Source organism: Meriones unguiculatus, chromosome 5 (genome assembly GCF_030254825.1).
Source record: "Meriones unguiculatus strain TT.TT164.6M chromosome 5, Bangor_MerUng_6.1, whole genome shotgun sequence".
In the NCBI taxonomy this organism is placed as follows: domain Eukaryota; kingdom Metazoa; phylum Chordata; class Mammalia; order Rodentia; family Muridae; genus Meriones; species Meriones unguiculatus.
This window is the reverse complement of record NC_083353.1, coordinates 114,678,977-114,706,574: the sequence shown is the minus strand read 5'-3', so window position 1 is coordinate 114,706,574 and position 27,598 is coordinate 114,678,977. Positions and strand designations below refer to the sequence as shown.

At 49.7% G+C, this 27,598-nt stretch overlaps 1 protein-coding gene across 1 annotated transcript in view; it reads right to left on the bottom strand.

Moving 5' to 3' along the window:
- Vwf (von Willebrand factor) overlaps window positions 1-27,598 on the bottom strand; it is a 126,668-nt gene that overhangs the window by 34,033 nt on the left and 65,037 nt on the right. The window contains exons 19-34 of the mRNA XM_021636960.2: window positions 24,429-24,532; window positions 22,841-22,979; window positions 22,021-22,155; window positions 19,624-19,770; window positions 16,715-16,855; window positions 16,423-16,536; window positions 15,126-15,282; window positions 14,524-14,682; window positions 13,416-13,551; window positions 9,821-11,199; window positions 7,759-7,875; window positions 7,523-7,663; window positions 7,084-7,227; window positions 5,865-6,029; window positions 5,025-5,068; window positions 4,551-4,728 (exon numbers count right to left, since the gene is read on the bottom strand). Of these exons, the coding sequence (XP_021492635.1) occupies window positions 4,551-4,728; window positions 5,025-5,068; window positions 5,865-6,029; window positions 7,084-7,227; window positions 7,523-7,663; window positions 7,759-7,875; window positions 9,821-11,199; window positions 13,416-13,551; window positions 14,524-14,682; window positions 15,126-15,282; window positions 16,423-16,536; window positions 16,715-16,855; window positions 19,624-19,770; window positions 22,021-22,155; window positions 22,841-22,979; window positions 24,429-24,532 (3,400 nt within the window). The remainder of the gene's footprint in view (window positions 1-4,550; window positions 4,729-5,024; window positions 5,069-5,864; window positions 6,030-7,083; window positions 7,228-7,522; window positions 7,664-7,758; window positions 7,876-9,820; window positions 11,200-13,415; window positions 13,552-14,523; window positions 14,683-15,125; window positions 15,283-16,422; window positions 16,537-16,714; window positions 16,856-19,623; window positions 19,771-22,020; window positions 22,156-22,840; window positions 22,980-24,428; window positions 24,533-27,598) is intronic.

The following is a 27,598-nucleotide window of genomic DNA, read 5'->3' as shown; positions in this document are numbered from 1 at the left end:
GCGATTCATGACCTCACTGTAAAGAAAATTCACTCAAAGTCACATGTGTCCCTTCAGCTAACGGTACCAGTGGCCGTGGTGACTTACCCCATGGGAGACTACACAAGAGAAATATTTCCTGGGCCAAAATAAACAGTTGGGTCTCAGAGTGAGCTCGGGGACCCACATTCAATTGGCAAATTCCCAAGGTTCCTATGCAAACAGCACGTGAGCGGCAATCATTTTGCCGCTGATGATTGGGGGACGATATGCCTGCTTTGATATGCCAGTGCCACGGATTTGAAAGAGAGTCTTGGGCCTGAGTGAAGTTGGAGATGAGTTTTTCACATAGATCATGGCTAATTAATAGAAGCTAATGAAGAAAAAAAAAAAAAGAAATGAGGGGAAAGCTTGATAATGAGACCCCACCCATGCCCCTTATTCATAACTAGGCTCAGGGCACTGCCACTTTTGTAGGTGACTATCAACACAGCCTGTGACTGGCAGGGCTGGCTGCCACCATTTCTCAGAGCTGGGCGGCCTCCACGGCTTTCACTCAAACTCCCCAAGAGTCCTTGAACATTCGTCCCTTTCCAAGTAGTAGACTGGCTTTTAATCCCTGCACTTGGGAGGCAGAGGCAGATGGGATCTCTATGAGTTCAAAGCCAGCCTGGTCAGCCAGGGCCACATAGAAACCCCGTCTCAGGAAAATAAACAAGCAAACCAAGCAGCAGGCTGAATGTCACTGTCCCACAGGCACTCATGCTGCTTGTGAGCCCTGTTGGGGTTTAAGTGAGTGTCCCCCAAAGGCTTGGCTACCCGCTGTCAGCACTGCTGGAAAGCAGTAGGAATTTAAGGGGTACAGCTGAGTAGAAGCGAGTTAGGTTATTGATGGTGTGCTCTTGAAGGAAACCCAGCACACCAGCCCCTTCCTCAGTCCTAGCCACGAGGAGAGAAGCCCCTTCCTGTCACGTGTTTCTGCCAGGACATGCTGCCTCCCCATAGTCCCTAAATAAATGGAGCCAGGTAACCACAGACAAAAACCCCAAAGCAGTGAGTGAAAACAAACTTTCCCCTTTCAACTTTGTGGTACCAGGCATTTTGCCATAGCTGTGGGAGACTAAATAACATAATCCCTACTAATTCAGCTGTGACTTGTACCTTGTTGAGGAAAAAGCCCCAATTACCAATGACAATGTGTTACCGAATCACAAGACAAAGACGGTTAACCAGAATGGCTCTGTCCACCATCACGCCAACTGTGACACAGTAAGTTAGAGCCAAAGCAGCTCAGAAGAGGCTTGTGGTTTTGCCAGTTGCTTACTGAAGACCCTGGGCAAAACTATTAGACGTCAGTGATGCTCTCCTGTCTCCCTTGCACAACAGGACTGCAGTCACTGCAGTCATTGTCCTGAAATTTGGCTGCAATGCAGACTAAATGCTAGCCTAGTAGTACATCACATGCATGCTCAAGTTTGGCGAACAGATCTGTAAGTCTCATGACTAAGCCAATGCCAGGGATGAAATCCGGCACCTTTAGTGTGATAGACACACAGAACCTTAGTCACTTCCGTTCTCAGAATACCAGTTTATCCTTCAACAAACCGTCACAGTGTACTCCAGTTCACTGGCCAGGTTTTTCCTGCTTGCTTTCTTGCTGTTTCTTTCTCTTTGTTTTAGGTGTGTGTGAGTATTCTGCCTGCACATATGTCTCTGTACCACTGTGTGCCCGGTGTTTCTGTGGAGGCCAGAGGACATCAGATCCTCTGGAGTTGGAGTTATAGACAGCTGTGAGCTGTCATTCTGGGAATAGAACCCGAGTCCTCTGGAAAAAAAACACCAAGTGCTTTTTAATCAGTAAGCCATCCCCCCAGCCCGGACTACAAGTTGAAATGAGCCACATATAGTAGCAAACCCCAATGTTCAAGATAGAGGGAGCGTTAAAGTAACCCAACAAGAGACTGAGAATCTGAGACTTACATAAAATCACAGAGCTACAAAATATTTCTACAAAATATTTTTTAAATTACACCACACATAAGTGTATCCCAGAATCCATTTTGCCTCACCTCTCTCCTTCTCTCCACACTGGGTTATCTCGCTGCCGCTCTACACAGCAAAGAAGTATCTAAAACCGAGCACCACGTTAAAACCTTATTGACTACATGTCTCTGACCAATGTAAAAACTGAAGGAGACTACGGGTTGAAGACAGGGGGACCATGCTTGCCTAGGAGGTATGAGCACCCAGGTTCCCAGAACCAAAATCAAGGGAAGGAAATAGGAAGACTTTTGGCAATAAGAAGTGACATATAAAAAGGACCAAAGGAGGGAAACTAGGGGCCTGGAAAGACATTTTTTAAAGAAAGCAAAAACACCAGGAGACATAAAATTCTGCACTTCTACTAAGGAAATTACTTCTCCACACTGGTTTCACTGAATGCAAAACCTCCTAAATCCCTGACGCACACAATAAGGAGAGGGACACAAATCTGTGAGAATGATTTTAAAAATCATAAAGTGAGAATCAGCACTCCTCACTCACTAGAGATTCTACTAAAAAAAAAAGTCATAGGAGAAAAACTGTCTGACACAAGGCACAGCAACTTAAATATATACAAAACTTTACAAGAAATAAAAACTACCTGAATAAGAACTTTAAAAACTAAGAGAGAGAAACACACCAGAGAGATGCTCTCGCTGCCGAGACTGACGACCTGAGTTCCATCCCCAGAGAACTCAGCCTCAAAGCTGTCTTCTGACTTCCACATATGTGCCACAGTGTGTGCCCTCACATACGCAAAATAAGACAAGCAAGTGGGAAATAAAAGAAATGCGCAAAGTGAGAATAGGTTTTGAAAAAGTCCGTTGGGCTCAGGAGAAAGAATGATGAAAGAAACACCTAAGATCCAGTCAAAAGAATGAAGGGCTCAGGGGAGGATAGAGCAAAATGAAAATGTAATAAGAATAAAGTGAGCAAGCAGCTGGAGAGTGAGGGTGAGTGCACGACGGAAGCAAGGGAATCAGAGAGGAAGCTGAGACAGCGTGGAAATGGAATCCTTTAAAAGGGATTAGAAAAGAAATGACATCTAAACACTGAGTCTGACTCATGAGAAGATTCTAGAACTCAAGGAAGGAGCACATTTGGATGTGGAAAGCATGTGACAAATGCCTAGAACTTTTCACCCAGATCTGTTGGCCCTGAGTACAACTGAGCTAAAAAAAAAAAAAAAAATAGAAAAAGCAAAACCATTCAACTTCAAAAATCAAGAAAACCCCTTCAGGCGTCAAGTAAAAGCATCAAATAGTTCACCAAGTGAAAACACCAGTTCATTTCGCCACAGAATTCTCAGAAATGATGTACAAGGTCATGCGACCCCTAAGCAGCATTTTCCAGAAAGAATGCAGAGGTAAATCAAGAGCAGAGACAGAGTGGAATAACACCCATGGTGGGTAGTTAAAGGGCGTTCTTAAAAACTGACTTCCCGACTGATGAGTGATTAAAGGGGTGGAGGAGAAGGTAACATCAAAGCCCCATACGAGTGTGTGAAAATGCCACATTAAATCCGTCGCTATGCACTGTCGCCCTACCTAATAAATGTAATAAAAACAAGACTAAGTGACAAAAACCACCGAAGGGCAGGGGGAGACAGCTAATGCAAATGACTTCGGGAAACCAAGTCTCACTCTGAGGCTAAATGCAGAAAGGGCTACCCACGAGGGCTGCAGTTGGCGGGCTGGTTTTTCATACGCACTCCCGAGCAGCATCACGGGTGTTCTAGAGTTAGGCAAGCATATCGTGGACAATGAGATCCAAGTTTTCAGCTGTCTGAGAAAGGGAAGGATGAAAACGGGCCAAAGGACTAAGATCAAATCAAACAGGCACCCCAAAGGACCAAAAAGGCAAGATAGATAGATAGATAGATAGATAGATAGATAGATAGATAGATAGATAGATAGATAGATAAAAACTGACACTAGTCAACCGGTTATTCAAAGAGAAAGGTAAGAATCCATGACGAAAAAAAGAAAAAAATAAAAAATAAAAAAGAATCCATGACATAGTTATATTAGCCCATAATTACGTCTGTTGCCACTGCTGAGAACAAACCATCACAGCGGCCATTTTTCCCAACATCAAGGCACAGAGCTACCCCTTCCAGATGAACATTGACCACAGGCTTACAAAGGTTGGGCCTGTGTCAAGCTCTCATACCACGTCCCCTGTAGTATCCAGTTGCATGAAGTCCCGTACAACTACAGCTGTGACTCGAGGGGAAGGGCTCTGGGAACGTTCTCATGCACACTACCATACTGCTGGCCTCCCAGTGATGTGCGTTCTTATGGGCTGGTGTGAAATGGCCGAGCTGAATTCAAACCTCAGAAAAGCAGTGCTTCCTGTGGCTCTGTCTTATCTTCCCAAAGAGGGAAGGAGTGTAAGGCAGGACAGTACATGGGTGTCATGGGACGGGATAGGTACTTCCACCTATCTGGTCCCACACCGGCTGTCTATACAGCAAGTTAAAAACCTACTTCCCTACACCATGTGAACTGGAGAAATGAAGGACTCACAGGGACAGGTCCAGCGGCAGCCACAGGTCTCCTCCACCCGAACAGGGGACTGGCTGTTGGAACATGAAGGCCTGGGTCCATGGTCACAGTTGACCCGGTGACTCTGCAGCAAGGTCTGGCCACTTGGCAAGCAGGTCACTGTGTGGCACTGATCTGGCAAGGTCCAGACATCCCCCGGCTACAGGAGGAGAAAGCAGATTTGAGAAAGGACCAGGATGAAGAACACCAAATCTAAGTCCGCCCGCGTGTCACTGCCTGTCGCTCAGGACAGACTGGAGCTGGACAGTCTTACATCAGGGAGGCTCTGCATAGGACAGGAAGTATAACGCCAGGTTTACAAAGGGACCCCAAAACAGGCTAATCACATGCAGGAGAGTGAGTCTAAGACCAAGCAGGGTTAAATTGGTTCATAAGGACCAGGGCCCCAATGTGTATTGCTGGCCTTTCCTTCCAAGTCAACAGGAGGGGACTTACCCTCTTCTCGTTCCCATCCTCATCCACACAAACTCCAGAAAACCCTGAAACAGACCAGAAAGGCTCCAGCTACCACCCACCACCAAGAATTCTAAACTGTCCACAGCACGCACTCATCAACACAACTCCAAAGAAAATGTGAGTGGGTTTCTCGCTGGGGAGGTGGACACGAGAAGGGGACCATCTGATGGTCCTCCAGACGCACTTCATGGCAGTTAATAATTGTGATAACAACAGTCATCACACGGCAGTAGCTTTCACTTATCTCCTTTCATGCCCACCAGGAGTGGGGGCGGAGGCTGGGGCAGAGAGAATGTGAAGCAAGATCCATAAAACTTGGAAAAGATCTGCTTAATGGCTGTTGCCAAGATAGCTACCATCTATCAGGAAAGGCCCATAACTCTGTAGAAGGTTTTCATTTAAAACTAATTACATTAATATATAAAACCAGGCCAGGAAAAAAAAAAAAAAAAAAAACATGTTTGTGACTTAAAATCAACTCTGCCTAGGGTCCTTCACTACTGGCTTTGATGGTGTGTTTCTAAAGGCCTTTCTATGTATACTGAGAGGAAGTATAGGACCGTGACCTGTAGGACGCTGGGGATCCTTGCTTGTGTCTCCCAATTCTTTCATCCAAAGTCCCTCAGCACAAACAAGCCAGGACTTCTGTTACTTGAAAAGTCTGATGCAGAGCTCAGCCGAACTGGGACTGTGCACAGAAAACTCTCCAGAGACCCCTGGAAGTGTAGTCTACACTTTCCACAAATGGAAATGTGAAAGTTTTGGTCATGGGGACAATGGTTATCTGAGAACTGAAAATATATGTATCAAAAGACTCACCAGAGCACAGTTTCTGGAAGAGGGAATTGCCCAAGGTGGCCATGCTGGGGAGGTCTTCAATTTGCTGGAGCTTTATGACATTGGAGCTGGCCCCAGGGCCTGCCAAGATCCTCAGCTGGGCCTCGTCATATCGATCCCCGACCCCAATGGGGAACACTGCTACTCCTAAGTTAGCCAAGCAACAAGAAAGGGTCTGTGGTCAGGTGAGCCCAGCATAGACACTAGACCTAGCACCTGTGCAGAGCTGCACACAATCCAGGCTGGACACACACACAGCAAGCCTGTCAGGGGGATGTCCGTGTGGGCGGTCTGTGCTAATGAGCTCTTGCAAAGTATGGGATGCCATTCTAAGCAATGAAGATACAGCAGCAAACCAAGCAGGCAGTCCCTGCCTCCTGTCCTCATCGCCAACACTAGTGGAACATAGAAAGCAAATACACAGATGTAGATAAGATGCTTGAAAGAAACTGTGAGCTAAGAAGGATGAAAAGCACACAGAACTGGAATGAACATTTTGTGGAGAAATTAGGATAGAAAAAGCCAAGAATAAGGCTGGGAAAGAAATGTCCCACACAGTGAGTGCAGCGAGCATAAAAGCCCAGAGTGGAAGCAGGAGAAGGCAGAACATGTGTGAGGAGAAGCGAAGTCTGGAATGTGCAAAACCTCCTCAGCCACATCACCAGCTTCAGGGAGTCTCCAAAGGAAACAGGAAGCCAAGACCATGGAAGGGTGGCAGGAGCTCACCTGTACCGCTGCTGTGCTGAGGATGAGCCGTAAGCTTGAGGGAGGTGAGGTTCCAGCCAGAAAGTTATCGTGGGGTCTCAGGTATGAGATGGAGGGGTTTGCATGTAGCAGTGTGAGTCTCAAGATTATTTTTTTCTAATGCAGCTGTTTTGTTGGGTTGCATGTGAGAGAAAAGGGGGATATTCAAAGGGGCTGAGATGTCTAACCTGAACAAGTTCAAAGAAGGAAAAGAGAAGGGCATGTTGAGGTAAAGCAGGGGTAGTTGATGGTGACCTGTGGTCCATAAATCTATTCAGCCCCAAGACACTGAATGAGATCACTCAAGGGGATGTGTGTAAGAGATTGGGAGCCTAGCTCAGCGGTAGAGTGCTTGCCTAATGTGTGTAAGTGTGTAAGTGCCCAACACTTTGAGAAAAAGAGAGAGAGAAAGAGCAGCATCTTAGCATGATCTCAGGAGGGTGCACTGGACACTTACGGTTGGATCTGGCAGCATCTGCTGCTGCGTCCAGAGACTCTGAGGAGGTATCCATGACAAGGATGACCACTGCCTTGGAGGCTCCAGGCCTGGCTCCGTGGATTTGTGAAGTTACATAGCGCACGGCAAAGGCCAAAGCATCTCCTGAGGAGGAGGGATGGTCCAAGTCAGGAATGATCACAAGGACAGGATGTTCTAATCCCTCTGAGCGTTGGGCTTAAGGCTGACCTTTGGCGCAGTCAAGAGATGAACAGTTATGGCTCAGAGCAACACTCAGTGGGACTGAGAAGAGACCCTGAGGACCATCCAGCTCCTCGCCATTCAAAAGAGGAAACTCAGGCCAAGGAGTAAAGTTACTGGCCAAGATCACTCGGTCACTTAAGCCAAGAATGGGGACTAGAACACAGGTCCTACATCCGGCTTGTGGCTCCAGCATTACCAATCCGGCTGGAGCCGCCTTCCCGCTGCATGAAGTCCACCAAACTCAGTAGATGGGCTTTCTCCTGAGCCACGTTCCATGGTACATCGACGGTATTGATGCTTCCGTACTGCATCACGGACACCTGAGTGAGGTGGGGCCCTAACAGGAAAAGGGAAAGGGAAACAGTTAGAATCAAGCCCTGCCCCCTCCCCGAAGAGCTGCTCCCTCACCAAAGATTCACGTGCATCACTCACCAAGGTTGGCCTTTGAAATGAAAGCCTTGGCAAAACTCTTCATCTTTTCAAAGTGAGCATCCGGCAAAGCAGAGGAGCCATCCAGGAGGAGGACCACATCCAGGGGTTGGCTACAGTCTACAAAGAGGAACAAGAAGATGAGTACACGAGTGGCTAACGGAAGATCCTCCATCAGCCCCCACAGCAGCCAGCGGGTCTTCGGGGAATAACTGAGCACAAAGCACCAGCAAGAAGAGGGTAACATTTACCGGCAAGGTCAGAGCATGGGCGCGGGACAGAGGAGACCATCTCTGGGTCTACATGTTACTAGATTGAGAGGCACTGAAAAGACTCCCCCTCAACCCACACACAGTGCAAAGGCCCGCAAAGGAAGGCAAAAGGCTGCAGTCTTCTCAATAGCAATGAAAATAACTGAGGCTGTTTGTGGGGAGGAAGAAGGCCAGAAAAAAATATATATACATATATGTACATATATAAATGCCATCATAAGACCCATAGTTTTTAGAATTAATTAAACAATTAATAAGAGAAAGAAAGAAAATGGGCTTCTGTGCTGAATATAAGACTCTATATTTAAATGGGGGGAAGAGAAATGAAAGCAGAAAGGGAGCAATTGGAAGGTAGGAAGGGACCAATAAGAGGGACAGCGGAGGATAGTGGCATAAGATAACAAATATGAGCAAAGTGCTATGATGCCTGCGTATAAAAATATAATGAAACCAATTTTAACTAAAAAAAAAAAAAAACATTAATTTAAAAAGCAAAGAAAATGGGCTTGTGTGTTCTTCGGTCTCTAGGGCAGGTGGAGGTCCTCTGTGTCACGTCAGTCCCAAATGGCAGGTATTCAGGTTCAAGATGGCCACCGCTGCAATCACAGGGAGGAAACACACAGCCAGAACAGAGGCTAATGCCAAGTCAAACAGCCCAGCTGCTTTTCTTGTGAGCAGAAAAATCAAAACAATATTAACAAATCTATGATGCGGGCTACGACCAAAACAAGGACAAAGACTAAGTGCAGGGATGGAGAGCTATGAAAAGCCGCTGGTTCTTCTGCTATACCGACACCAGCTTGTCAACAGAGCTACTCAGGAGCACTGAGAGTCATAAGGCCTGCATGGCCTACAGAGTGAGTTAAAGGCCAGTCTGGGCAACTTAGGAAGATGCTGTCTCAAAGGGGAAAAGAAAAGAGGGAGGGGTGGCTCAGTGATAGAGCACTTGCCTGGCTTGGACCGAGCCATAGGTTCCCTTCTCCGTCTGTCTCACAACAGAAACAAAGAAACTGGTTTGACACCAGTATAGGTTAAGAAAGTAACATTTTAATCCTAGAATTCAGGAGGCAGAGGCAGGAGGATCTCTGTGAGCTTGAGTCAGACCGGAAACACAGAGTTTCAGGGTCACAGAGTGTTATCCTGACTCAAAACAAAACAAAACAAAAGTAGCAACAAGAACTTTTTTCTAAGCCTTTGCTGTGTGCCAGATGCTGTTTCAATCATCTCACAAAGAGTTGCCAATCTCCACCATTTATTGATAAGGAGACTGGCAGGCAACACAGAAGTATCAGCTAGTAAGAGGCTGGTTTGGAATCTAGTTTCTGGATCTGTGTGTTTAACCAGCCCCTGTTGTCTGGCCTCCCGGCCTTGCCTTTGAAAACATAAGCTACCTGGAAAACTTCGGTGCACCAGCCTGACCCAAAAGAGACTTAAGAGTCACCAGAACTATCAGAAGTTCCCTGCCAGGCAGAAAGTGAGTCTGCTCTGGGTATGGCAGCAGGGATGGGAGGGGGTCAAGAAGACTTGCATTTCCCCACATACTCTCTGGATTATTTAAATCTTAACAGTGGGCTCCTACCACCGTTGAATTTACCGGCCCAGGCAATAAGAAAAGACCCTTCCCACCAAAAGAAAAGCAGTGCAGCTCACGGCCTGGAAGGTAGAGGAAACACAGGTGGCCTGAGGCAGGGCCTTGGGCATATGCCGAGAGCCAGGAAGTTAGCATGAGAAGCCAGGGGCTATGGCATCATCAGATAACACACGGGGTCATCACACACAGGGTACCAGCATACCAGGGGTAGGGGACAGGGTGGGCAGCGGTAGCCCCTCCTTGGAGCAGCATCTCTGCAGAACCAGGTCCGGAGCCTCTCTGGGAAGCGTCTCAAAGTCTCGGATGAAGATGGGCATGTTGGGCCTGCTGATTCTCTCCAGTTCGTGCACATTGGCCTGGGGACCCACCCCAATGGGCACCACCTGGATGTCTCCAGGCAACCTCTTGATCTCATCAGAGGCAGGGTTCCCCGTGACCAGGTAGACCAGGTTAGGGGCCTGTTCCCGGTCCCCCTGGCCGGGAGAGAAGCTGTGCTCAGAAACGTACTGCAGGGCCTGCCCAGTGTTGGTCCTGTTGCCGCCACGGTAGCGGATCTCTCGCACGTGCTGCAGCACATCCTGCTTGGACTGGGCCTCGTTGAAGGTGTACTCCACGGTGACCGTGTATGAGTACTGCAGTACCGCCACGTGGATGCCATGCTGGGCCACATCCATGCGCTGTATTGTCTCCTCCAGGAACTCTTTGCTCTTATTGAAGTTGGCTTCACCAACTTCGTCTGACCCCTCCAGGACAAACACCACATCCAGAACCATGGACTTCCTCTTTGGTCCTGGTGATGAAACCTCAGAGGTCCCTGGACCCAGGGTGACCTGTGCTACCCGGGGAGGCTGAGTAGGGGCCGGGGGCTCAGGGGCAAGGTCACAGAGGTAACTGATTATCTCATCCCTTCTCTGCTCCAGCTCATCCACCCCACTGAGGAGAAAGGCCTTGTTTTCGGGGGCCTGCTTCTCAATGAGACGGATCTGCTTGAGGCTGGCATGTGGCCCAATGCCCACGGGGACCACAATGACCTTCTTCTTCTTCAGGCCCTGGGCATAGCGGACCAAATGCCTGGCCGTCCGAGGGGGCTCCTGGCTAGCAGTCAGGAGCAGGGCGATGCGGGAGGCTTCTGGGCGGTCCACTTTGCCAAAGATCTGGAACAGCGTGTACTTCAAAACCTCGCTGGTAGAGGCCACCTGGCCGCCTGCATACTTAACCTGGCTGGCAATGCGCCGGAGCTCTGAGGGCCGCTTCCGGGCCTTGAGCTCAATGTAGGAGTGGGTGCCATCGTGGTACTCCGCCACTGCCACACGGATGCGCTTCTGAGAGATGCGGAGCTTCTCCATCATACCCACCACAAACGCCTTGAGCACTTCAAACTCGGCCTCGGAGAGCCTGGAGGAGCCATCCAGAAGAAAGACGAGATCCAGTAGCTTGTCGCAGGAGAAGCTGTCCAGGGGCGGCTCGGGAGTCTCTTCAACATATGGGGTGGTAGAAATGACCGGTCCATCTGTCGGGGGTACCAGCAGACCTCCAGGCTCTCGGCAGGCTTTGCAGGTAAGGTTGGTACCATCACAGTGACTGTGGCAGAAGGGAAAGAAACCAAAATGATTTAGGAAGAACCTATGGGCGGGAAGGACCACCTCACAGGTCCTCCATAGGACCTCCTGCCTGCTCCCATTGAGCACGCCTCACCCAAGTGACATGCCATTTTTGACATTTGTCCCAAGATGTGTCTTGAATACACACACACACACACATACACATACACAGAGAGACAGACAGAGCAAGACAGAGAGACAGTGAGACAGTAAGAGAGAGACAGAGATAGGAGTGAGGAGGAAGCAGAGGTTTCCTAAAGCTTTAATCCATCTTAGAACCTGAAAAATAATCTCTGTTGTTCCAAGCCCTCTATGGCCATTTAATGTTGATTTCTTTCCAATCTATGTCTCTGGCCACATTAATATTTAATTATAATTCAAACCTTCTTATAAGTGTCTCCGAGGACAAATATCATTGTGAAATGCTGGCACACGCTGGGACTTGTAAATGTTCTGCTGGAGATAAATGGCCTACATTAGAAACCATTATAGATGTTGTTAGGACTTAAGCTGTATGGATTTTGAACCATGTTTAATTATGTTGGACCTCAAGGAAAAGAAGGAAAAGTGGAGTCGGAAGGTTTTAGAAAGATGTATAAAAGTTTGAAGTGGCTGCTTCATTTAGCAGAAAAGGGAGCGTGGGAGGATGATGGGGGTTGCATGCAGCTCCGAGTGCCGTCACTGGCTAACCCTCAGCCCAGCTCCACAACACCCACGGGCCTGTGTTGAATCATCGCCCAGCCAGCAAATTTCTACAGTACCCGACAGATCTCCATCCTTCTCTAATCGCTGCACCCTTCAACCATGTTCTAGAAAGTAAAGGGGCAGGCCAGGCATGGCGGAAATCAAGGTGGGCTGTGGTGGGGATCCATACAGGATGGGCCTCACTGCCAGCCAACATCGCCAAGCTGCCCTGAAAGTCGTACATAGATGGTTGCTGTAGTGGATGCCCCTCTCTGCAGGCCAGCTGAGATGCTTGCAAGAGATGCTTGGAGCTTTCATGTCCTTTGAGCTGGAGCCCCTAAGTAAGCTTGCCGTGAGCCCCACTTCCTTATTCCTCGAGTCTGTTTCAGCACAAGGAAGGTGGATGGGATCTTAGTGAGAAGTTAATTCCTGCTTCCTCATAATCCCACGATTTATGGCCTCCATCCTTGGTTAACGGCGCATGAGTGACATACTTTCTGGTTTCCTGTGCTTGCTAGAAAATCCACCCTGGGCAGCACTCGCTCTTGTTTGTACAGATGGTGGCGGCAGGATCTGGCAATGGCAGCTGCGGCCCCCGCCCCTCCTCAGTGAGCTGAAGTTCCCATTAGGCTTGATCGGTGTCAGGGAGTGGCGTTGACTATGTCAGCATTTTAATAAATTTTCCCTACCTAAGGGCAGGACTTCAGAAGGCCCAGGAATCACTCTCAGGACTCCTCACCTTCCCAAGGCCAGGTTCCCAGGGTTCATTCCAGCAAGAGCCCAAGGTGACCACATCGAACGTCTCCCGGTTCTGAAAGCCTGTGGCCTGGCCCACAGCCCCGAGCTGCTTGTTACGCTTAGGGGCCAAGAACCCCATCGCCCTTTCCTTCCTGCATCCTCGGCACCCGCAAATGTTTAATGTTCATAGGGGCTGGTCCTCAGGTTGGATGTGAAGCCCAGTTAGTGAATCAGAAATGTTAAGTACCCCTGTCTAGTTATATTATACATTGCTTACATGTGTTGGGATATTACACTGCACTACCCAAAATGTACCTTTTTTCCACACACAGCAAAAAGGGAAAAACTCTTGAGAAGCATAAAAAAAAATAAAATAAAATAAACCTTTAAAACATTGAGCAAGGGAAACAACTCTTCTTAAAGAAAATCAGACTCTAGAAATGAACCTAACAGTGCATCAAAGGGGGGGTGGATAGATGGATGGGCTAATTAAGCTCAGTCTCCATTCATGCTGCCTGGAAGTGTTTTCCAGAGCCCAGATTCTGAGAACCTGAATGGGAAACAGTCAATCAACAGCTCTACATTACCAAGCCAGGTACAGTGGTGCACACCTGTAATCCCAGCACTCGGGAGGCAGAGGCAGGTGAATCTCTGTGGGTTAGAGGCCAGCCTCGTCTACAAAGCAAGTCCAAGACAGCCAAGGCTACCCATAGAAACCCTGTCTCAAAATACCAAAACAGAAAGAAAAAAAAAAAAAAAACAAATCTACATTACCAATTCTGACACTGAGCAGGGTCATCAGGGCTCAAAGTGACTTTCTTGCCAGGGGCCAACCGCCGACCAGCCACCTCGCACACAGGGCAGTCTTGGGGGTCCACACAAGTCTGCAGAAGTTCATCCAGGATTCTTCCTGTATGACACATCTCATTAGAAGCCCACTGGTTACCTCTCATACCAGGTAGGTCCCCCTGCCACTGAAGAAACCTGACCCAGAAACCCACTCTCCCAGCTCCCTGGCCTCACCACAAGGAGCATCCTTCTTCCTTGCTTAGTACCTAAGTTTGCCCCTTAGAGATGGGGCTTCCTATACCACCCCTCTCGCCTCCTCCAGAGTCCTAGAACAAATAAACTCTCCTTCCCAAGGAGCCAAAAAACAACCCGGCTCAGTTCATTCTTCCCAAGCATGAACTCAGTAACTTTAGAGCTGGACTGTCCAACGTGATGTGCCATGAGGCTACTTCTATGTAAATTAAGCATAGTTCAGTGAAATGAGGAAACCAGTCCCTCACACCTGTTAGCTGTCACTGCGTCAGACAGAACGTTGCCACCACTGCAGCGAGTTCTGTTGGAAAGGGCTGCTTTTCTTCAACTTAGGAGGCTGAGGCAGAAGGACAGCAAGGATGGAGGCTGAGCTATACAGCAAGACTAAGAGGAGAAAGAAGAAGGGAGGGACAGAGAGAGAGAAAAGAAAGGAGGAAGAGAAGGAGGGAGTCAGGAAGAAAGGAAGGAAGGAAGGAAGGAAGGAAGGAAGGAAGGAAGGAAGGAAGGAAGGAAGGAAGGAAGAAGGAAAAAGGAAGGACTGCTCTGTATGATAAATCCACAAAAGACAATTTAAGAAAGGATGGGGTATAGTTAAGCGTAATAGCACAAAGGGCCAGAGTTCCTTTCTCACTTCTGCAACATCAAAGGGCAGATGAGATGAGTCAACCCCAGTGTGGCAAAACCCAGAGCCGGCTTTGGCGGAGAGATCCAGGCAAACAGACTTGTTTCAAGGATGGGCGAAGGGAGGCAGCCCTGACAGGTGGAGGCCAGGATGAAGCAGGAAAGAATACGCTGTCTAAGAACCCATCCCTCCAGCCTGCTCTAATCGAGGAGGCCTCACCTGGAGGGCAGTGGGCGTGGCAGCCCTCCATGCACCGCACAGGGCAAGCCAGAGGCTCCGGGTGCTGGCATGTGACTGGGCAGGCAGGCCCACAGCTGTTATAGCGCCATTCGCACTCATAGCCGGTTTCCCGGATGTTCTTCTCCTCACAGCTCTGGGCTGTGGAGACAGAAGAAGAGATGGTAGCCATGGTAGAACCATGTGGCACTGAACAGCCCAAGAGGCCAGTGTCCCTCTCCTTCCAGAATTTCTCCAGAACTGTCTACGTACCCATCTTGACTCCGTGACCCTATTCATAGGCTCACTGTGACCTCCATACCCTAGTCACCATCTTAACCCTCATCGGAATCCCCACTTACTCTTAAGAAAGATACGTCACCCCTGTTTCAACTCCCTTCAGAACCCACACGCCCACTATTTTTTTAGGATGAACTTTCTCATACCACGGGTCCACCCATTCGACCGGTGTCTCCATTGGTGCACGGGAGCTGTCCCTCTCTTCCACTGCAATGCTCTCCTGTCCTCCCCACACCACCCCAGGCTTTCTGGCCTAGGTACTTTTAGGGAGGCACATCTGAGACTATGTGGACTTGGGGACTCACGGCACAGTGTGGGTGTCCTCCAGGCTACCACCTGGCCGTGCTGGGCACACACATGAGCGTAGGCAGCGATGGTGTCACAGAAGCAGGCGCAGTCCCCAATGGACTCACAGGAGCAAGTGTCATAAATGCAGATGTCCAGGTATGGCTCAGGGTCCACCTACAAAAAGAACCTCAAGTGGCCTCAGCCTGAGCTGGGGTTGAGAACTCTGGCTTCTGGTTAGGGGGCAAGGATGGGGGTTGGGGATTCCTGAGTCAAAGAAATGCAGATCACAGGTTCCAGAGAATGAATGGATAAAGAGGAAGTTTTCTGTGTTTCTCATCTGGATTCCATTCAGAAATACTAAATAAAGCAGGAATACTAAGTAATAATAATAAAAAAATACTAAATAAAGTAGGGAGGAGTGTCCACACGCAACCATGATCAATCACAGTGACCATGTCTCACTTTTCATGTCTCCAAAGCATGCTGCTACACTCTCTGGTCTTTTCAGAGCGGTTAGGAAAGGAATAAATTCATCAGCCAACGACTTGTTGCTCCCAAGACCTTTCAACATCCCTAAGAGTCCCAAGTCCTGACCCTGTCCTCATTCTTCCAACTCAGATGCCACCAAACCATAGAACCTACATGTTGTTTGGAACTCTCCTGGTCTAGAAATCTCTGGGTAGCTAAAGAATTTAGATTCAATACTCCATCCTTCATTCATATGTCCATGGTACTAAACAGCATATCTGTGAACACGGATATGCATGTGTACAGACACAATCACACATGCTCATGTGTGTGTGTGTGTGTATGTGTGTGTGTGTGTGTGTATGCGTGTGTGGTGTGTGTGTGAAGAAGTTCACTTAACTTTAGAGAATTCATCACTATCACCTGAGACAAAGAAACAAAAAGAAACAGAAATAAAAATAAAAAATCAGGGACCCCAAAATCACTGGCCAGAAAAAGAGTTTGTGTGAGAACTGAGCTCTACAGCGGCTGTGGACTGGTTTGCTTGTGTGTTGGTAGTTAGAGAGGTTCTGACTAGATCTGGACACATAGCACAGTGACAAGAAAAGAGACAATGCAAAGAGAACTTCAGACCAAGAGACTTCTTGCACTCAAGGACAGTGCTTGGCCAGCCATTGTTTTCCTCAAAACCTGCCCACGCTCTTCGTCAGGTAGAACCCAAAAAAGGGCTATTGTGGTTTCTTGATTCAGGGCTCCTGCCTAGTTAGTGTTCGCGTTAGGCATTCACACTCAAGGCATCCACAGGCCTTTGGACCGTTCTGCCTCCCTCCACTCGCAAAGCCTCACCAGCCTGTTGCAGCCCTGGAAAATGTTGCTGGTAAGGATTCTGCAGGATGAGTCCACCGCTGACTGTTTCAGGATGTTGTTGTGGCAGGTGGCAGGGGACACATCCAGTGACAGCTGGGAACAGGAGAGAGTACCAGAGAGGCCATCAACATCAGGTGGACCTGCTGAAGGGACTCAGCCCAGAAGGACACAAGAGGCCTAGTTCCCCAGCTCTACCCCGGCCTATCGTTCCTGCCACCCACAGCCCTATGAGAATAAGGGGACCCTCCACTCACACAGACCCCAGATGTACCTTTCTTGTGTCGGCACACTGTGAGCTCACTTTCCAGGAATTCCCAAAGTCAATGGGGTCTTCCTCTACCTGAAGGCTGCTGCTGGTGAGGTCATTGTTCTGGACGCCATCAAAGTTCCCACACAGGCCACATACCTGTTCCTGGGTGAGAGGAGGAAATGCACACTGTGAACCCTGGCACACTCTCTGGGTTGGGGGAAGAAGGTACCAGAGGAGGAAGAGCAAAGGGGGGAAGTGGAGGAAGGAAGAGGAAGCAGATAGGGTAGAGGGACCCAGAGAAGAAGCAAGGTGGTCAGCAAAGCCTCACCCTCACCAGAGCCTTTCCCTCTGCTTCCACACTGCCCTAAGCAGAGAGGTGATCTAGCACAAGTCTCATGGTCAAGGGCATAAGAGGAAATAGGCAGTTTGGCCCTAGAATCTCCTTGTAAATCATGGCAAAAAGAGGAGCAGGCACCGCTGCTAACAGGTGAAAGAACAGAGAACCAAAGAGGGGAACACAACAGTCCTGCTTTGCTGCAGGCAGGGGAGTCCCGTTACCCAGAAGACAGCAGCTTGTTCAAGGGAGCAATGAAAACTCTACAGCATGAGAAATATCATCAGGGAAAGGCTAACTCAATACACCTCCCATGGCAGGCACATTCACTGAGTCCTGAACAAGCCTGATCATACAGAAAGAATCAAGAAGAACCAGGGAAGATGGGTGATCTTAAGCCAGCTCTGTTCTCCATAAGTGGTCAGAACCCTGTCCTGGGACAAAGGGAAGATGACTTAAGCCATTTTGCAGTATTTGGCTTGAACCACATGTTTAAGTCAATCATTGAGAGGTATCTAAGAATGTTCCCACAGCTAGACAAAAGTCATGGCATGTACACATGGCTCCAAGCCCTTGTTAATTACTAAAAAACCTCCTCTTTGCACACTGGCCTCCTTGATCCAACTCTGCAAACTCAGGCTCTTTCCACATCTTATTCCACCTGCCTGGATTCTCTCCCCAGATATTTACAATCCTTAACACCCCTCTCTTCCACGAAGACATCTACTCCTATGTCACCTGTTTAGACAGGGCTCATCAAAGTAACCTGTCTAAAATAAGGTCCCCATAAAAATATAATCTCCACCAGGGATGTCCACCCCAAATCCAGTGTACCCCACAACTATATTCTAGGTGGATGGATAGATGGATGGATGGGTGGATGGATGGATAGATGGAGAGAGAGAGAGAGAGAGAGAGAGAGAGAGAGAGAGAGAATTTTAATTAAAATAAAATTAGGCAGGCTAGGTGCCTGAATTGCTCTGACTTCCTTTCTCACAATGTGACCCCTCTACACAAGGCTATTTTCCCTTCTCTGCCCTTTATCTTCACTCACCACTACCAGGAGACCAAACTACAGACAGAACTACCCAATCCTACACTTTCTGCCTCCCAACAATAATGAGGGTGGAGTAAACCTCCCTTCTTAACTCAGAACACAGAGTACTACCCAGGACAAAGGATCTTGAGACAGGAAATTGTCCTGGATCATCTAGTGAGCTGTATGTGACCACAGACTGACAAGCAGGAGACAGAAAGAGGCAGAGCTTGACAGACAGAAGCATGGGGTTTGGGGCCGGGGTGGGACTGAAGAGTCTACTGAATAGCAGCTCGTCTGAATATGGAAGGTGGGACCATGAGCCAAGGAGTGCAGCCAGCCTCCAGAATCAAGAAAGTGTGCTTGCTCCTTAAAGCTCCATAGGAATGCCACCCTGCTGACCTCTGACACCCAGGACTAAAATGTAATGCACTTGTGTTGTTTGAAGATACTGCATCTGTATTGATTTGTCACAGCAGTATGAGAACACGCACACACACACGCACACACACACAACTGATTATGTTTCCCTTGCTGTACCCACAATAATGCCTGGAACTGTCCAATACACTGAATAGAAACATATAGTCAGGTTGCTAGACCTTTCTAGAAATGGACCGGGCTGCCACAGGAAAGCACTGCCCTCACTAGACATAGGCAGCACTGTGGGATAGTGTGAAGGCCACTCTCAACATGAAGAAGTCGGCCTTCACACTAAACAGAGGCCCCTGCCGTATGCACACCTCTTAGTGATACCTTCAGAACCCCCAAAACTACGGAAACCCACACAAATGCTGTCATCTTTCCCAGAAGGAAGTCCTCGGCAGGTTAACAAAGTGCTCTCCAAAAGAGCTAACCTGGGACCCAGGGAGATAAGTCAGAAGGTGAAGTGCTTGCCACACAAGCATGAGGCTCGGAGTTCGGTCCCAGCACCCACATAAAAAAGACATCCAGAGTGGTGTGCACCTGTGAGCCCAGCACTAAGGAGGCAGAAACAGTGAGTGCCCAGAGCTCACCTGCCAGCGAGCCCAGCCTAGCTGAGGAGCAACCTCAGGTCCCAGTGAAAGACTTTACCTCAAAACACAGAGTGAATGGCTCCTGAGGAATCAGGCCTGAGATTGCCCACTGGCTGGCCTCCACATGCACACATGTACCCACACACACATGAGCATGCACACACAGGCATGTACACATACATGCATGTGTGCGAGCAGGTGTGAGAGCCAGGATTCACTGATAAGGCAACATCCCAGAAAGGATGGCGGTGCTCTAACATTGTGTATGCTAGATTTGCCTCTTCGGGCTAAGAAAGCTAAAGCAGAGCTACCCTGCCTACCCTTGCTCTTCTGCCTCTGTGCAAACAAACCATAAGCCTTACCGGGCTCGTCAAGACACTGCCGAAGCTGCCTCTGCCCTCCCCATGTGCTGCCACCCTCTGTGACTACTTAGCTTCCCTTGCACGGGGAGCAAGGAGGCTGGACGAGGCAGAGAACCACTGTCCCCCAGTACAATGGGGTCCACGTGAATCACAGGCAAGATGCGGCAAGCAGGGCCACTGACCTGGTACCTGTGCTTCAGGACCACGGAGATGCTGAGGTGGTGGTCCCAGACCACAGAGAGGGCTTGACCCAGCAGCAGGATGACGTACCGGCCCGACTCAACCACCTCAAGGTGAGACTCGTCTCTCAGGGGCCTCTTAACATTCACCTGAAGGAGGAAGGAACCGGGAAACGAGGTGAAGAAAGGCTAAGTCGGGGGCTCCCTTTTTCGCACCCCTTGTCTGTCTGCCTTGTCCAGCAACGCCACAGCTGGCCCTTGAGCCTGGCCTGTGTCACCAGCCACTTTCTAGCGAAACTCCCGTAGGCTGGCACTACACTCAGGGATTTCTGTGTCTGTCTGACCCAGCGCCCTCCCATGGTGACGACATGGAGGTGAGAACACAGTGAAACTGAGCATCACCTCACAAGAAGGGAGGGTGTCCTGGCCCTTGGTCATCACCTACACGATTTTAACCACCTCTGTTCAACTAGATGAAAAATCTAACCATCTATGGCAGTGAGCCCCCAACTCACTTTCCTGCGTCCTTCCACCCTCCATTCTCCAGAGTGACTCCCGTCAGGAGTCAAGGCTGAAGGACAGGGACTGCGAAGCCCCATTCCCCGGGAAGAGCTTCCAGAAGGTGTCTGGCCCAAACCCATTGCTCTGCCAGAGTCATGTCCACTGAACAACCATGGAAGCCCACCACACAGAACTCAGCTGACTGTCAGATCCGCAAAGCAGAGGCTGAGACTGAGAACCTGTCACCCTCCACAGACCCCCTCTCCTGAAAGGCAGGCCCCTCTCCAGGCTCGTCGTATCTGCGAACTCTCCCTGCAGCAGACTGACAATCTTCTATCAGCCTCCCTGTTGTCATCTACCCTGGAGAGAACTGAACTCTGAAACAGGGCTGACCCTGCTGCCTCCCAGCCAGCCAACTTGCCAGACAGTTTTTCTTCCCTGACTACAGAAACTGAGCTTCCAGTCCCCAGCTGTCCACGGTGGGTATTCACAAGGCATTGGGGTGCAGGCAGAGGCCACAGGGGCAAAGGAACCCAGTCTTTGGGAGTTTGTAGCACAACACGTATCCAAACCAGCTGAACCAAATCTGTGACCAAGGCACAGCCAGACACTCCAATTCCAGGGCTCTATTCTGATCTACTGAGGCAGAAGCTCAGGGTAGGGCTCAGGATCTGTACTTTATCACTTCCTACAGAGGGATGCAGAGGCTGTGTCTGATCCTCTTTTCAGCATCTCAAAAATCTGAAGAGCTGGGGATGTAGCTTGGTACAAGAGTGCTTGTTCTGCATGCCCAGGCCCTGGGACCCACAGGATTGGTAAAAAATAAAATGTAATAAAATAAAGTCCTTAAAACATAAAGTAACTAAAAAGCATCCCATAATGTCCCTTTAATGTATACACATGCAGTCATGCCCACGCGCCGTCAGTTTTGCTTACTGTAGTTTCAGGTGACTACAAAAGTGTTGAATGGAAAAAATCCAGAAGGGTGATTAAGCCTCAGATAACTTCCATTGCAAGGTATTGCAGTCATTGCTCTATTCACGCCTTACTCTGTCTACTGAATAACCAAACATTATCACCTGTTCTGGATAGTTTTATGTTACCTTGGCACAAGCTAGAATAAAAAAACCTCAATTAAGAAAATGCCTCCAAGACTAGACAGGAGGCCATTGAAGAGAGTCCTTTAAAACTGTGGTCAATGGGGGAGGGCCCAGCCCATCCTGAGTGGAGCCATCCCTGGGCTGGTGGTCCTTGGTTCTGTAAGAAAGCAGGCTGAGCAAGCCATGAGGAACAGGCCAGGCAGCCACACCCCTCCATGGCCTCTGCATCAGCTCCTGCCTCCAGGTGTCTGCCCTGTTCCTGTCCTGACTTCCTTTGACAACGAACAGTGACACGGGAGTGTAAGCCAAAGAAACCCTTTCCTCCCCGGCTCGCTTTTTGGTCATGGTGTTTCACCACAGCAATAGAAACCCTAACTAAGACGTTACTAATATGTAAACAGAGCCGACTGGGTTCCGTGCTGTCTGTGATTTCAGGCATCTGCCAGGGTTTTGTCCCTGTGTGGCTTGGAGGAACACTGAACATGAAAAGGAAACTGCTCATGCCTGCCACGCTCTGCGCATCTCTACCAGGCAGCACTGCCTCCCCCGATACCTAGGCGGAGATAACGTACACCCTCTCCCACACACGTACCCACACTTGAACCACAATGGGCTCAGCTTTCTGTAGTGGTCTGCCAACTGCTCTGCTTACGGGACCAGCTGGCACAGCTGGATCTCATGCTCTACAGCGGCCGTACATTCTACCAGCAAACTACTAAAGGAGCATTTGGTAAACACCCCTAATCAATACCAGGACAAGAGGGAAACGTAAGGGTAAAAGGGAGAGACTGGTACTCACCTCCCCATCAGACAGTTCAATCTCCCCTCCTTCCACCAGGATGGTGACCCGCTTCTTGCATTTCACAGAGGGATGAATGCAACCCTCACTTCCCACCAAGATCCGAAAGGTCCCAGGGTTCCCGCCACAGTAATCCTGGGGAAAGAAGACACCCAGGAGGGAAAGATTATCCTTTCTCCAAGACCAGAAGATGGCCTCATGACTTCTGGGGTTTTTGAATACATGTCAGAGAATGACATCAGAAGTGCCGCGTGTGTGGGACAAAGGAAGAGGTTTCCACGGAGAAAGTCTCTGAGGTGTCCAGCCTCAGCCCTCACAGATGAGCCTGGTACACGTGGTCAGTGCAGTGGTATGGCGATGAACACAAAGTAAAGCAGGGGAGCTTGAGGGGACAGCACATATATCCACCTACAAATACACATATGAACACACACCTACCCGTATAAATACACAGGCATACGCACGTGTGTGCAAACATAAACACATGTACACATTCACATAGAGGGTGAAGTCCATCCAGAATCACCACCACCCCCATACATATCCTGGTTTAGGCATCTCCCAATGAAGAGCCATCTTTCTGCATCTATACCAGTGCTCACAGGGCCTGGGGGTGGCCTGAGCCCACACCGATCCAGCTCAGAAAATTCCTCTACCTTCAGGCACCTTTGGGGAGGGGGTTAGGAAATTACTGACAAAACCAAACCCTAAAGTTCTTCCTGTAAACGGAACCTGACCCGGAAAAGTCCCAGGTTGCAGGCAGCACCCCCAGGCTATGCTAGATTGAATCGGCACCCCATCTCCTCACTCTCCATCTCACCTGCACCAGAACATACTGGCATTCCCCGGGAAACAGGTACTTGAGTCCATCAAAGGTGAGGTAGTGGGCCATACCGATGGCAGAGCAGGTGGCGTCACACACGTGGTTCGTGCAGTTCCACCTCCGGTCCTGGCAGACACTGGGAAAAGCAATCAAGCGTGACTGATTTGCACCTCGGGTGCCAGGGCCTCAGTCGGGTCTTAGGGAGCAAGGATGCAGCAGGGGACGTGGAAGGCGCCAGGTAGTTCACCGGGCAGCGTCAAGAGGCTGGGCATCTGTACCGCCTGTGGAAGGAACATGGGCCTCGCAGGCCCAGCACAGAGTCCTTGGGGGAAAGGGAAGCCAGGCAGCTCTTCAGTTCCAAGGAGGAACAGAGGTAACGGAGTGAAGTGGGTGTCCAGGGTAATCCGAGACACTGAAGAGAAGGTGGGAGTCTTCTCTGAGCCATCTGCTGTGTACCCACTAAAGTGTAGCCTCGCCCTAAAAGCTATGGAGTGCCTGAAGTTAGCCACAGGGTCATTGTACCACAGACATACTGATGTTAAAACCCCTCTAGACCAACAGAGATCCGCAAGATGAAGCAGCAGGGGCACCCCGAGGCTGGAAAATAGAGTGGGCGTGCAAGTCTGCCAGGAACAGTGTTCTGTGCAAGCACCGCAAGCTAACTGAGCTCAGTGGAACAGTTTTCGGCATGTGGTTATGTGTTTATATCTATAGTGATTTGCTGGCCACGTGCTCCACCCCTCACTGCTGATCTAGAGAAGCTAATGTAGGGAAGCCCACTCATGCGTCAGAGGTGGTGAGCTCAGACCTCAGGCGTTCATCCCTCCCCACACCTCTGTCCACATGGACCCCTAAGGCTGTCTATAGCCCAGAAGTGAAAGGCGGGGCGAGTGGAAGGGGGCAGAAGGAAACCAGTGCCCCTCAAACTGCCAGTTCCTCCAGCCCACTCTCAAAACACCAACAGAGCCTGTGGGAAGAAAGGGGCCTTGAAACTCAGCCTTGGGGAAAAAACGAAATACATCATTTGCACAGAAATTGATGGCATGTCATGTTAAGTGAATTAAGCCAGACTCGGAAACACAGCTATCCTGTTTTCTCTCATATGCACGGTCTAGGTTTATCTGAAAGATACAAACATAGAAGGGGGACTATTTGGGGAAGGGGAAAGAAGAGCAGGAGCAGGGAGAGTGACAAGAGAAGGTGACGCCAGAGAGTATAGATGCACGTATGTAAATGTCATGATGAAATGATTGCCTTGTACAATTAATAAAATAAATAAAAAGGAAGAAAGAGAGAGAGGGTTGAGGAGGACCTCTCCGACCTCACCCCACCCCCAGCCTGATCATTGTGAGGGCCTTTGTGGAAGAAGATCTCCCCAGAACAGAATTTCTCATCTGTAGGGGGCAGCTGTATGACTTAGCAAAATGATGGTGGAAACAGAGGCAAGAAAAGAGTAAAGAAACAGAGTAAAGAAACGAGCACTCAGGTTCCCACAGGGTGTGAGGGCAAGTGTCCCAAGTCCTGCGTCGCCCAGACCCTCATGCCACCTTGATGGCTGGTCCTCGGGGTGTGCCCGGAGCCTCACCAGCTGTTGCAGTCGATCTTCACTGTCTCCCCTGGGGCGTACTCTCGGCCCTGGTGGAAGCAGGGACAGCGCTCCAAGGCCACACACTTGTTTTCATGCCGGACCTAAAGGGAAAGAACTCGGGAGTCTCAAGGGCCCCAGGGACCGATATCGACAGCTGATGAGAAACGGTGGTGGCTCGGAGCCTGACAGAAGCCCAGCATGAAGAGAGGGACTGAACCAGGGGGCAACAAACTAGCCAGGGTGGGAGTCAACACCAGGCTGGGGTGTGGCAGACCTGGGCGCCTTCTATACTGTGTCTTCCTAACATCCAAAGACGCAACTGCCTCTGCCTTGCTAGGTGACATCCCCTAGGACATGTCTGCAAAACCTTCAGACACCCACGTCAGAAGCCGTGGGAGTGTGGACACCAGACCCAGCCATGCCACACAAGGGTGTCTCCAGAGGTTGTGGGAGCCACGGATGAAGAATACAGGAGAATTCTTTACCAATGAACTGAGAGGTGAGGGAGAGGAAAGCAATCAAATTTTCAGAGACAGGCAAATGATGCCATTCTTAAGGAATCCCCGGGAGCTGGTTTGCTGAGGAGCGCTAGGGAGTCCTTCAGAGGACTCTTTAATGAGGAGAGCAACGCCTGTCTGAGCTTTCAGTTTTTTACATGGGGAAGAAAACTGTATACACATGTGGTCCAAATTTTATTTCTGTTAGCAAAGCCAGAGGGAAGTAGGGAGATTGCCTCCAAATGGTGAGCTGGGAGAAAGGAGTGCTGGGTTTATTTCCCTTTTTGGTTTTAAATTTTTCCCCAAATGTTCTTTGATGAGTAGGTGTCATATCTAGAATTAGAGAAAATAACTGTCTTAGTTGCGGTTTGGTTGCTGTGAAGAGACACCACATCCATGGCAGGTCTTATAAAGGCAAACATTTCATTGGGGCTGGTTTACAGTTTCAGGTGTTCAGTCCAGTGTCATCATGGCAGGGAGCATGGCAGCGTGCAGGCAGACATGGTGCTGGAGGAGCCAAGAGCTCTACACCTTGATCTGCAGGCAGCAAGGAGGAATGTGTGTGTGAGTGTGTGTGAGTGTGTGTGTGTGAGTGTGTGTGAGTGTGTGAGTGTGTGTGTGTGTGTGTGTGTGTGTGTGTGTGTCACTGTGGATGCAGACTGAGCGTTTAAGACCTCAAAGCCTTGCCTCCACAGCGACACACTTCCTCCAATAAGGCCACACCCCCTATTAGTGCCATTCCCTACGGCCAAGCATTTAAATGCAGGAATCTATGGGGGCCAAACCTATTCAAACCACCACGATGGATATCATGGTTGATGGAAAAAAAAAATTAATAAGCATTTAGTGCCCTGGAGGAGAGACTAAAGACTGGGCAGAGGAGGCGTAGCAAAGCCAGGCTAAAAGTGTGTCCAAGATATGCAGATGAGGTGACCTTCCTTCCAGGGTCACCTTTCCCAGTCCTGATGTTCTGACATGCTAACCACAGAGCAGCTGTCCCTTCCTCCCACCTCCCACCTCAGGGAGCATGCTACATGTCCTGGGTCTGCTAGGGACAAGTGGGTAGAAAAGGGGACAAGAGCTTTGGGCTTGGTGGACTTAAGAAGCACCCCAAGCCCACCCTGACCCCACTGCCATGATCTACTGCTACCCCAACCAAGGGGCAGCCCTGGACACCTTCACCGGCAGGACCTCACCTCAGATGTGCTATAACGTACATTGATCATTTATCCTCCCCTGTTACCCTCTCCTGTCCCTCGGGACAGCCTAGGCAAAAGAACAGAGCTGCTGCGCTCCAGAACTTCCTAGCTGGCGGGGAGAGGTCCCTGGCCCGGATGATTCCCACTCCAGAGATCTGGTGAACTCCCCTGAAAGCTTGAGTTCCTAGAGCTTCAATTTAAAGTAAGCCCTGGGAATAGGAGTATGCAGAGGGTCGCCCTATCAGAATCCTAAGTTTAAACTGTGCGTGTGCACACGCGTGTCCCAGGAGGTGGGAAGTTAACTCCTCCTGGTACCACCGCATCTGTCAGCCTCTGGAGGTCTCCTCCAGTCCCTCCTCCTCTAAATGAGAGAGCTAGGAAGATGCTGCCCCACTGTTCCCTTAGCAGTGCGTAAGCCTAGGACCACAGTTTCTTGGAAGACAGGAGCTGAAGAGACCAACAGAGAAGGCAGCAGGTTGGTAGGAGCAAGGAGGGGCTGCAAACATCTCTCCCCTAGAGCCTTCCAAGGTTCACAATAAAGGATGGGTAGGACTAGGGTGCATGAGGTGGAACTCACAAAGAATCATTAACAAGTTGAAAGGAAAAAAAATATTTTTTTTCACGCCCACATCCTCTAAGCTTTGTCAGTTTAGGCTTTAGTCTGAGGTCTGCCACCTAGTGGCTACTGTAAGCATGGCAGGCACATGCAGACTTGTTAGAGGTGGTTAAACCAGCTTTTAGGGGAAGGGAAACCTAGCCCTGCCCACCTGGTGTCTCACCTCTGAGGGACACGTTTGGTGAGGAGTTCCCAGGCCTCCTGGTGTGCATATTTGCCTGTGCCTACCTCTCACTGTCAAAGAACCCTGTGCAGCCCTGTTCCGGATCTCTCCGCTCCTGCTTCATCGAGGTGGAAGCGCCCAGCCTCCCTCCAGCGGACAGAACCTCAGCTCTGTGATGAGATAGCACGCCCCCACTGTACCAACAAACCCTCCTCTCTGGGTTCTCACTGGCCACACACACTCTCACCCTGACTTTCGTTAGCACCATCACTAACTGGCAGCTGCCCTATCGAGACAGGAGTTCTGTATTCAGTGAGGGCTGCCATCAGTGGGGACTGCTCCACAGGACGGAGCTGGTGAGGAGGCAAAATGTGACCCTTAAAGGAGAGGTACCGCGTGGGAACTTCCTGACTGGAGAGAGATGACATACACGAGCCCAGTCAAAAACACTTAGAGATCGCCAACGCCTTCAAGAGATCCCTGGCATCTGAGAACCACGGGGGGTAAAAGAGTGGTTCAGGGCGTAGCAGTAGCTCAAGAAACTGGCCGGGAAGCGGACAATCAGGTGAGCAGCCCGTAACTGAGCTATGTGGCAAGTCACTGAAGCCTAGAGTTTGACACGAAGGCAGCCAGCCCTGCCCAGCGTGTCCTTTGAGAAGACCACAGTGGTACTGAGACCAAGTTTATGAAGC